We start from the raw sequence: 11,932 nt of genomic DNA, 5'->3' as shown, positions 1-11,932 counted from the left end.
AAGTTCTATAATTTATAAGCATTTTACTTCCTCTGCATCTCCTTTCAAAAAACAAAAATTTGACATTGTAAATACTTACGTTGCATAAAGAGAAGATTTAACTTGGAGTTTTATAGCTTGAAGAAATATTAAAAACGATACATAAGTCAATTTTTGTCAATGATCAGGAAAAATAAAAACCCTAACATTAAAACATAAGTTAAAATGGGTTTTAATATCAAGTCACATTTATTTTAAAAAAAAATTTCTGCAACATACAGCATTTATAATACAAATCACAAGTTAAGACATCCTCACGTACATCACAAGTGTATGTTTTGTTTACTTCCACTCGTCGCCAAGCACGAAATTGATCGCGCCAAACCGAATACAGAGATCTATCGTTAAAAAAATTTAATTTACACAATTTAAACTTTTGCCTTGTCTTAAAGTGTTGTTTTTCAATAACGTTGTGATTGGATTAAATGATTTAACAGGAAAACTAACAATAAAAGACCCAAATAAAGTGTCAGAAGGGAATTTTAGCACACCGGAACACATGTTCTTGATATAATTACGCGATAGTTAAAGAAATAGGAATGGACTCACTCAAGTAAAGCTACATACGTATAATTTGAACATTGTAGAACAGTAATATGAGCATTAAAATCTTGGACTCACCTTTAATTTATCAGATTCTGGGTTTTTCCACAGCACTGTCATACGCTCCATGTTAATCCTACGGGAGAAGAAGAAACCTTGCCTCAGGCGGTCTTCGACCAATAGGAAAATGATACCGCGTTGTCGCAATTGCTACCAAGTCGACCGCCAGAAAACAACCGCAGTGTTTCCGAACGCGGTTAAGTGACGTCACCGGTTCCACCGCAAGCGTTTCCGAACGCTTGCGGTTGCACCGAGGCGACCGATCCGCGTTTCCGAATGCACCCTGAGAGTCTGACAGTTTCAGCAAAAATATTTTTGAACACATGCTTCTTATAAACTGTAACTTCATGTGGCATGTGTTGATGTGTTTCTGTAAACAAGATGGCTCCTGAGGCATATGGTGTTGATGATCTTGTTCACAGTGTGACCTTATATACATCACGTCGGCTTTTGTTTCATGGATATGTTGGGCCTTTTGTTATCTTATATTTATTATGGTTTTACATTTGGGCATTTCAGTATGGAGTTTCAGAGTATTTTGAAGCCGGTATGATAGCTGTGGCTATTATTGGAATTTTCCAAATTCTGACTTGTTTGTTTTGTCATTGGTCTGTTCATATTCAGTGCTTATTATCATGCAACAAAGTAAGTTCTCAAAATTCTCAAATGAATTTTCATATCTTTCAAATTGATTTCATAGTAAGTAAAACGAAAATTAAGTGAACTAATGCCCAGAGTTCTATGTATTAGAAGCAGGGATTTTTCGATAATGAGATCTTAATACGGTCAACAATTTTTGGACAGTTTAATTGTAGAGGCATATTTCGATAATTGGGAATTTGACGCGGTCGTCTTATTTTTGGCGTAAATTATTTTACCTTGGTAACCCTGCTGATTTATAGTAACCCTGTGTGAATAGATGTTTCGGTTCTCTTTGTTTAGTGTTGCAAGGAAAAATACCTCTCGTGCAGGCATTGCAGCCAAAAATTGACGCCAATGAAGAAAGATCGCCAGGTTCCCAATTATCGAAATCTTCCTAATTTTAGCAATTTTGACTAGGCCATAAAACATTAGTGCCTGGTTTTCAGCTACGGTAGCGCAAAAAATTTCCAAGGGAATCGGGGGTTTTTTTGCATAGCAAAAGAGGTCTCACCGTGAAACGTGTGTCTGGAAATCCTCTGTCATTTGTACAATCTCAACGTTGTAAATATCCATTGAATTTCATTAAACAACGAAATTCCCTTAAACGGAATTTTTCAGTTATTAGAATTTCAAGGGAAAAAATCCCTTCAGAGAAACGGTTGCGATTACAGAAACAAAGCCTTTTCATACAAGAGTGAAAATTCTATCCAATCATTTTTGAAGTTTTCTGCTTTCATTTTCCTTAACTTTTAATATTCCAATAATGCTGTAAAACGTTGCCGTTTTTTTCTGAACGTCCTAAATGTTTACCTGCTGCAAGGGTTGGAGTTGTCCTAAAATTTCGAGTTTTGTCCTAATTTCGTTAAAATTTTCATTATTTTATTCCATACTTGCGCAGAAAAAGAAAGTTCAACCTAAAAAGGAAACTTTTTATGGTGATATACCTACATTTTAGGATAAAATGAACTTGCTAGACTGAAGAAAATGGTAAATTTTCTCAGAAAAAGGAAAAAAAAAACCTATGCTACCGCTGCCTTTTTTATGGAGAATGAGGGGGAAAGGCATTTAACCATAACATTTGCTCAATATAAAGCTGTTTGTTTTATGCTTGAAACTCTTGCAGTTATTCCTCTTCTGCAAAAAAGAAATAATAAAGAAAATAAAAACAGCTGTATAGCAGATATCCTTACAGAAAAAAAAATAGAGGAGTGAAATAGGATCTGATTTTTCGCCCTTGAAAAGAAATGAAAACTGTTCAAACCATGCTAGCTGGGATGTGCTCCCTAATGTGGTCAACATAAGAACTTTATTGTTTGCATAATGCTATACACAAGGGAGCTGAAAAACTTTTGCACCACAAAGATAATTTTGCATATGTTCCTCAATGCCCAACTATTACATCTTAAATTTGCAATATGTGATTAATTAAAATCATTAAAAAATGTTCCAAGTGACATTTCTTGTTAGTAGAGTCTCGAAAATCCAAGTCTCAAAAGTCCGAGGATCCGCTTAATACAAGGTGTTTGTCGATATTTTTAAGGTATACTTGTTACGGACAAAAAATGTTTTAATCTGAAAATCAAAATATCTTGCTTTGTAGAACTTCCCTAACAATACAATAAGGTAATAAAATGTGAGGTGCATACAGTATGCGCATATATAGACAAATGTCATGACAAAACTTATGCGAGGACGATCAAAGAACAGTTTTTGGTTGCCTGCAAGTTTATGCTTGCAGACATCAAGAAAAAAAAAACTAATCAAAACTTGTTTAGGGCTTATTGAAGCATAAATTTATGTTGATATTTTAGTGATAATTTTTTAGAGGAGACAATATTTCCTTTTCATAGCGTATGAAAGTAAACAGCGCATGTCCTTGTGGAGTCCAAAGAATTTTTCAGATATCCAAGTTTTCAGTAATTCGAGGAGGTGCGAGCCCCAATTACCTCAGATTTTCAAGACTCTACTGTACAATGGAACTTTGTTTAAGAAATTTAGCTTTGTCACTTCTCGGAGTGACTAGCTTGTTTACTGACTAGTTTTTGGTAGAACAGCTGGCTGTGCCCATGAGAAGTTTCACTATACTTTCTAAATAATGTGTTTATTTTTTTATAATATAGGTGAAAACCATTATGCAAGCCTGTTATGTGAAAGTTGTTCCTACTCCTAACAATGGTTCACCAGAAATAGTTAGACTGCATCAGTCTAAAGTGAGTAAATTTTATTTCTTCTTGATCACACAAAAATATGAATTAATTTCAGGCACTGCCTTAGCCAGGCCCTCCCTGATAGGAGGTCACTGAGAACTCACAAAAATGTTCCTTAGCCGGCAAATTTTGTCTGAAGATTCGGCAAATTTGGGGACATAATTGCAATTTTTAAGGGCCAGAATGTCCCTTTTCATGGTCGTAATGTGTGTATACCCATATGGCACCATTGATGGAAAAGTGACATAATTCAAATTTTTTCATTTTTGAGTTAGGGTAATGAAAAGACAGGCAGCCCTAAAGCATGTATATTTTTAAAGACTGCATTATAATTGAAAGAATAACAGGGAAAAAAAAGTATTTTATTCATATTCACTGTCTTGATTTATACGCTGTTCCATTACAAAACTTTTAAATTGCTCTTAATGAAAAAATGCAAGTTTTAAATGTGTCACTTTTATATCAACGGAGTGATATTTTATCATTTGGCAAAACTTAAAGTTCCATTTGGCAAATTGATAATTTCTGCCCTGCCAAAAATTTGGGGCCCTCTGGCCGTAGCCCTGGTTTAGTTTTGCTAACTTACTGCTTAATTATCCATTGTTTTTATTAGCTTTTAACCAAATGTCTTAATGTGATTCTTTTATTTCAGTAATTTTCTTTTACCCACTTTTAAAAGAGTGGTTCTTGCTGCTTTTGATTGGAAAAAATGATATGATGATGTATTTTTGTCACACTAAATACTTTCAATGTGTTCTTAAAGATGTTGATATTGCAGGGATGTCCCAGCTGTACCTATCGCTGATCCTGCGCCAAACTGCTCCAAAAGACTGCCAAATGGACTTTTCTGTGCCAAAACTGCAATTTTGCATTTAATGTTGCAGTTCCTTTAGTATATTTGGCAGTTTGGGCAGAATATCATCAAGTTTATGCATTTATTGTTTTTAGGAAACATTCTAATCAACATTCTGTGGTGGGGTATGTTGTACTGTATATTAAATAAATGGGGCACAGGTCCTGTGCCCCATTTATTTAATATACAGTAATTTTCATTTAATGTAAAGGAAGAAAACCATTATCATTGGTAACGTAAATCAAGGAAATTCAGTGAACTTAATCAGGGAAAATTCAGGGAACTTTTTTTCGCAGTTCCCATTGCCACCTGTAGTTGCTCTAAATTGATGCAAAATTTAAATTTTTGCTGCTACAAGCTGCTCCACATTTAAAATTGTACTGCTTCAAACTGTTCCAAATTTGCAATTTTACTGCTCCAGGCTGCTCCAAATTTGCAATTTTACTGCTCCAGACTGCTCCAAATTCACCCTTTTAGACTGCTCCAAACTCACCATTTTCCTGCTCCCAAGATTGCTCCAAAAGTGAGTTTTGGTTGGCACATCCCTGATATTGTCTGTAACTGAATTCTAGTTAAATCCCCTAGTAAATCTTCAAATGTCGGCAAACTAGCTGAATTAGGAATGGGAGAGAGATTGGGTTAGAGATTTTGAAAGGAACACTGGAAGAAAAGAAAGAGTAACAGTAAGGCAACATTGGAGTGATGTTTTAAGTGGGGTTCCTCAGAGATCAGTTTTAGGGCTTTTATCATTTGTAAAACATGATATTTATGAAAATATTTCGGGAAATATGAATTGTTTTGCTGATTACGTCACAGTTAGTGCTGCATTTTAGAATATGAAGAACTAGTAAAACAGCTGCAAAAGAATTAAGTCATATTACTATGTGAGCAGATAAGTGGGGTGTGGTAGTTAATATTGGGAAATGTCAAGTGCTAGATCATGGAAACATAAGTGTACAAGTTGTTATTTATAGGGTTTAATCATTAATCAAACAGAAAATGTTATTCATATGGATATTTTAATAAATCAGGATTTCAAATTTAGTCAACAGTGCGGTATGGAATTTTACAAAGCCATTGGAATGCTCAATAGATCTATTTTAAACAAATCTTAAGTTTTTGTTGCCTTTATATAGAAGTTTTGTAAGACCTCATTTAAAATATGCTGTTCAGTTTTGATCTTAAACAAGATATTCCTTTATTCGAAAGGGTTCAGAGAAGGAATGCTAGGCAAGTAAGGGGACTTTCAGAATTAGATTTTGATACCAGACTTCACAGGCTTAATATATTGAGGCTGGGGCAAAGGAGAGTTAGAATGGATTTGGTTCGTTCCTTTAAATTGAACAAAATGAAAGATGTTAATAGATGAAATTTTTGCAGGAAAAGCAGGATAAGGGGTCATTGTTTTAAGTTATTCGAATATCAGACTAACCTGAAAAGGAGAAAAAATTACTACTTTAGTAGGGTTGTGGACACTTGGAACAGCAAGTATTCATTTGTTGATATTGTGAAAAATATTCAATCCTTTATTTAACCAAAGAACTATCTGTTATTCAGAGTATCTGTTGTTCAGAATGAATAATACGTAACAACCTATATTGAGGAACTGGGATTCAAGAAAAGTCCGCTATTTAGGAGTGTCCATTAAAGGTGGTTTTACTCTATCCTTAAGGTTTTGTGTTCATTTTGTTAGTGCTTGAAACAAATCTACATTGAGATTCCTTTGTTATTTTTATGTGTACTTCCTTATTTTTCAGGATGAAGAAGGTATGAATTACTGGTTCAAGTTTCAGAAAACAAAATATGTATATAATAATGATAAGAAGCGTTTTGAAGGATTGAATTTTCCAGATAATCTTCCTTTTAAATTTTATCAAGAATGGAAAGGATTTGCTGATGAACTAGAGTTAAAGACTGCTGAAAATAAATATGGAAAAAATGAGTATGATCAGTTCTTAAAATTTTTTTTCTCTTTTTCACTAATAGTTATATGTATGGGTCATTCTAATATTAATGCAATATTTGGTGCCTGAAACTTTCAGCTATAATACTAACCCAAATTGTATTCCAAAATTAAATGTAAACATTAAACATGATAGCACTGACATATTTTTCTTTTATACATTCCTAAAATTTTACAAAAAGTGCAATTTTTACTTTTTAAATAGGGTTATTGAATGTGTCTCCTGAAAAAAAAAAGCCATGTCCCAGAACACCTTTTAAATTCTAAACCATATAATTTTTGCATAGGTTAACATCAAAATACAATCAAACAGCAAAATACTGGAGCATGCAGACAGGCCTGTCATTTTAAATTCTTCCGGGAAGGCAAAGGCTACTCAATGCAAATTATGTGAGAAAATATAAAAATTGGGTGGTTGGATCTACATTTTTTTAATTAGGTGGTTGGTTAGTCTCCCGCCTGACTCCCCTAAAATACCCACATGCTAGACCGCCTGTAATGTGAGTGTCCCTTCCCCCAAAAAAAGTTGTGCACTCATAGTTTAATTTAACCATTTGTTAAGTTGTTTTTCATTTTTATGGAACTTTTAGTCTTGATTGCAGCCTTATTTTGTTTAAAGTGCAATAGTCAAAAGTATGTATGATATCTCCAAAAGAGTCCTTTCAACATAACTTATTCCAAACACATGGCAATACATGAAATGAAAAATTACTGCCAAGATTGAAAATGCAGCCAAAATACTTTCAACCAAAAAGTATGCAAAAACTTATGTAGTAATTAAAAATTTGATTTTTTAAGACCTAGAATAAAAATAAAAAAAAAACTTTTTTTGATCGGGTGAAACTGGAGGTAAGAATCAAAATTTGGTTTGTTCTTTGAACCGGTGTCAGGAAACTTTCGAGATTACAAATGGATTTCAGTTAAAACTAATTTCCATTTAAAGAAGACTATATTCTTTCTTGCTCATTCCATGGTTCCTTCAAATGCACCACATTGTAAATATGATTCATTGTCAAAGAAAAATGTAGCTGTATTATTGCAATAACTCAATTGCTAATTATTTGTTTCTTTTAGATTGGAAATGGTTGTTCCAGAATTCATGGAACTATTTAAAGAAAGAGCTACTGCACCATTTTTTGTTTTCCAAGTTTTCTGTGTTGGTTTATGGTGTCTTGATGAGTACTGGTACTATAGTGTATTTACTTTAACAATGCTTATTGCATTTGAATGTACACTTGTGCAGCAACAACTACGTAATCTTTCTGAAATTCGAAAGATGGGAAATAAACCATATGGAATACAGGTATGATTCTGATAATATTGTATCATACACACACACACAGTATTGAATGAAAAAATTGTAAAATATTAATTGCATAGGTTTCAAAAATGTTTGTGTCCCAACTACATAGCTTCCAACTTGTACGATTTAGCTGTACATTGTGCGATTTTCAGACGTTTTGTACGATTGTACGGTCTTATGGCAGATTTGTACGAGAACTGAGCACTTCATTATCGGATAACAGCATGGAGAACATTTTGATCTGTAAGAACTTACAGAAAAACTTATTTTAAAATAGTTTTTGATAGACAATTTTTGAAAGCTGAGAAATCAGCAACTTTTCAAAGTTTCAGTTCAAAGAAATAAAAGTTTATTTATTTACTTATTTTTAAATTTATTTATTTTTTGCTTATAAAAGCACAGATCAAGTCAAGGTAAGGATTTAAAAATATTATAATACTTTAAATTTTAATACTTTGCTTTATAAGGGTCAAAAAAGCGTAGAAATACGGCCACCTCGTACATTGTAAGATTTTTAAAGTTGGCAACTATGCAACTACCAGTTTCCTACTATGTTATTTTATCATACCTCCAGTCTCATTTAATTAGATAATGAACAAGCAAATACCTGGCTCATTAGAATAAAACCTTTCTTGACTGAATATAGTGGAACCCTAATTTTACGTTTTCTGCTGGACCAGTGAAAAAAAATCGTTCCAACTCCAAATACGTAAAATCGGGATCATGTTAAAATCTAAGCATGTTATTTAAAAATTACTCTTATCCAATGAAGTGGTTGGGGAAATGTGAGACTATGAGAATCAAGTGCATAAGTATTTAAAAAGACAATCTGGTCTTTTCCTAAAGAGCGAACATTTCTCTTTGTTGCCATTTTCCTTCAAAAGTGCTTAAGTATGGGACTATTTTGTGTTCAACTGATAGTAGTGCAAGTAGAGAAGATTTTAGGCATTCCTTTGCTAAAGCTAAAATATTTTCTATCTTTCTCAGTTTTATATTACTAGTGCAGGTTTTTTTTTTTTTTTTTGTAAGGTAAGAATAAATTTTAAATAAGGCATTTAAACCAGTGTTTATTTTTATGAAAGACAAAACAACCTACCTGTTTATGTTTCTAGGTATATAGAAATAGAAAATGGAGACCTATTCCTAGTTGTGATTTGATCCCCGGTGATATTGTATCCATAGGTAAATTTTCCTTCTTTTTTAAAAAAATTTGCTTTGCTTCATTTTATAGCTTAAAAATGCAATAAATGAATGCAAACCTTTTAAATGCAAGTGTTTAAACTTAAAATGTTTTATGTAAATTCACTCCAATGATGTTCCTTAGATTAATCTGGAATTCAGGTTTAGAGATTGGTTATTATATGTTTTTGCGTGTTATTCATAATACGTGAAACAGTGAGAAGCAAAGCAGGGATGGCCTGGCCGTCCAATTGTGCCTTTCACCAGAAAAAGGGGGAGGAGTTTTTTCTTTAGGAATTTACAAAAGAAAAAAAAAGCGCGCCTCCCTTGGGGATCCATAAAATCTCTACAGGGGCGAAGGCAAAATTTTGCAGTAATGTCGCAAATAATTGGGTACTTAAATAATGAAACCTTTCAATGTTTCACGGCACCCCGAGATGGCAAAATCTTGCACTAGAGAATCTGCTCTATATCACTGTATTTAAAAGAATGTTCCCTGACAAAACTACTACTGTGAGCTGTTTTGGACGTATTAATGTATTAGAGGTGCATTTTAGTAAGGCTCCAGGTAATGATTCCCAAAACCTTCACCTCCTTGGGGGTGATATTTACTGATTATTGGCTTAGTTAATTACGTCCAACACAACCTATTTTTTTCCCATCCCCACTCCTCCATCCACTATAATATTAAAATCTGTTCGCGTCCGTCTGTCTGTCTATCTGTCTGAAGATCGATCTTCTCGAGAACCACTGCGAATCGGGAGTCAAACGAGATACCGATCAATTCGAAATTTTCCAAAGAAAACAATAGGACCAATCTCATAATTGTACGACTTTAATTAGCGGAGATATTAATTAAAACGTTAATTAACATAACGTTATTCAGGAATTATTTCTTTCCTGTTGCCATTTTGCATATGGGTGAACAAATAAAATTCTAAAAATTGTTTTAAAAAAGATTTTTTTGGCTACTGTCCAAATCTTAAAACAACGTTTCCATCTAGAATTTCATTTTAAATTATTTGTTTAAAATTGGTTGCTCTATTCGGACATTTATCGTCTGTCCTTTCTTATTTTTTCACATTCAACGTTCTTAACTCTTTTCAGCATATGAAAAATGTTTCTTTAGTAATGTTTATTGATCGTAGTGTAAGTTTATCATTCACCGGCCTCATATTTTGGTACATTTAGGATGTGCGACTAATTATGTTTATTTTGTTGGACTTTTTACCGTCACATGGGTGAGTTTTCGAATTGTAATAAATCTCTTTTTCCTTCCTGTTTCGATTTTTGCAATACAGTTTGTATCGTTAAAAGAACACGTTAAATTAAGATTGTTTGGATTTCTTTAAGAGAAACAGAGTTGAACAAAAAAGATTGTCTTAAAGGATTTTAACTAAAGCTTAATTGGAATCTGATGACTTGATATTAAATTAATGCTTATTGGTATGTAATAAGTCTTGGTACTTTAGTTTCACGTAATCAACAAAAAAGTGTGTGTCATTTTATGTAAAAATCTGATTGTGATTGTACATAAATATTTTAGATATATTCTATCAGATTTAATTCAGTTTAAAGTGAGCACATATTATAGTTGAGAATGCATATATTTTCATCATTTGTGCTAATTGAAAATGCTAATAACTTGTATTATTGATAAATATGATTAACGTTAAAGAGGTTTTTGCCAAAAATATGCTCTACTGGTGTTTTGCAAACCTTGCATTACGCGTAATTATTTACTCCTTAGCGCTTTAGAAACTGATGTCAGAATAATAAAAAACATCAATTGAACAGCTCTTTCATTTTTTAAGTAGCCCGTGCAACGCCGGGCACGCAGACTAGTAGTTCAATATTTTTGGTTGGAGATTTTTTTCACCCATTTGGAGCATTTTTCATTGATGGAGCTAGGCGCTTTTTTGACTCTGGCGCCGTCGTGCGTCGTACGACCTCGCACATAGGGACGGTGCAGCCCTGCTTCTCTGCTTTTTTTTTTTTTTCATAAAACATGATTTATAAAAAAAAATCCAATGAAATCCTACCTAGGATATGAACTTCAAACGTGTTTTACTCAAAACTATAAAACATCCACTTACAGCTCTTTGCTTCTCACTGCCTCATGCATAACACACAAAAAACAAACTTTGCTAAAATTTTTGGTATATATTTAAATTTATTTAAATATAATTACTGATATAATGTCACATTTGAAGATTAACGTGAATAATATGTTATTGAAGTATTTGTTACTACACTTAAAAAACACTCATGAAAAAATTTTATTTAAAATATTTATTGCATGTGCTTGTCACTTATTTTACAAATAGGTAATGCATGCTGATTTATTTATGTTCAGAAATAAAATATATATAGCAAATTGAATGCAAAAATTGAAGAGAACAATAGCCTAAAGGTGTGCAATTACAACAAATTATTTAAACCAAATAACAGACTTTGTTTTAATTTAATGAGTGTTTTTTGCTTATATATCTGTACTTGGGAGGTAAATGGCATTGTGTCGCGAAAGCAAAGTTAGTCAGGAGGTGAGTTTGCCTTTCGTGATGACTTGTACTACTGGATTGTCAGTTATAGGAAAATTTGTTTGTCAAAATTTTACTGCTTTGTGCCACTGTTTTAAAAGTTGATAAAAGAGATGGTGCTTTAAATTTCTGTTAAAAAAAAAAGTTCATCGTGCCTTTTACCTTCCGGCAAGGTTCCACTGAAAAATATCCTATATTCATTCTGAAAATATCATGATATTTTTTATATTTATTTTTTGAACTACAATATTTGCAGTATAAAAGGTGTATATATATTAATCGTATTAATATTATTAATTTATTATTAAAAATTATCTAAATGTAATATACTATATGTATATGATATATATCATTAATATAATGCAGTGACATAATATTCCTTTTTTAGGTAGATCTCATAATGATAATTTAGTACCCTGTGATTTGCTTCTTCTCCGTGGACCATGCATAGTAGATGAATCGATGTTGACAGGAGAGTCGGTTCCTCAGATGAAGGTATTGTGGTACTTTATTTGTAATAATATTTCATTACATTTGAAGCAGTATAGATGGCAGGAGTGAATGCTTTTGATCTTTTAACAGATTTCCGTCTTTTTTTTTTAA

At 32.7% G+C, this 11,932-nt stretch overlaps 1 protein-coding gene across 1 annotated transcript in view; it reads left to right on the top strand.

Annotated features, from left to right (window-relative positions):
- Positions 1 to 1,006: 1,006 nt before the first annotated feature.
- The window catches only part of LOC129224495 (endoplasmic reticulum transmembrane helix translocase-like), a 44,789-nt gene continuing 33,863 nt past the window's right edge, over positions 1,007 to 11,932 (top strand). Inside the window, exons 1-6 of the mRNA XM_054858956.1 lie at positions 1,007 to 1,287; positions 3,405 to 3,494; positions 6,102 to 6,286; positions 7,382 to 7,610; positions 8,723 to 8,792; positions 11,718 to 11,824. Of these exons, the coding sequence (XP_054714931.1) occupies positions 1,024 to 1,287; positions 3,405 to 3,494; positions 6,102 to 6,286; positions 7,382 to 7,610; positions 8,723 to 8,792; positions 11,718 to 11,824 (945 nt within the window). The 5' untranslated portion in view covers positions 1,007 to 1,023. The remainder of the gene's footprint in view (positions 1,288 to 3,404; positions 3,495 to 6,101; positions 6,287 to 7,381; positions 7,611 to 8,722; positions 8,793 to 11,717; positions 11,825 to 11,932) is intronic.

Source organism: Uloborus diversus, chromosome 6 (genome assembly GCF_026930045.1).
Source record: "Uloborus diversus isolate 005 chromosome 6, Udiv.v.3.1, whole genome shotgun sequence".
NCBI lineage: Eukaryota > Metazoa > Arthropoda > Arachnida > Araneae > Uloboridae > Uloborus > Uloborus diversus.
Note: the sequence above shows the minus strand (reverse complement) of the source record. Positions and strands in the feature narration are given on the sequence as shown.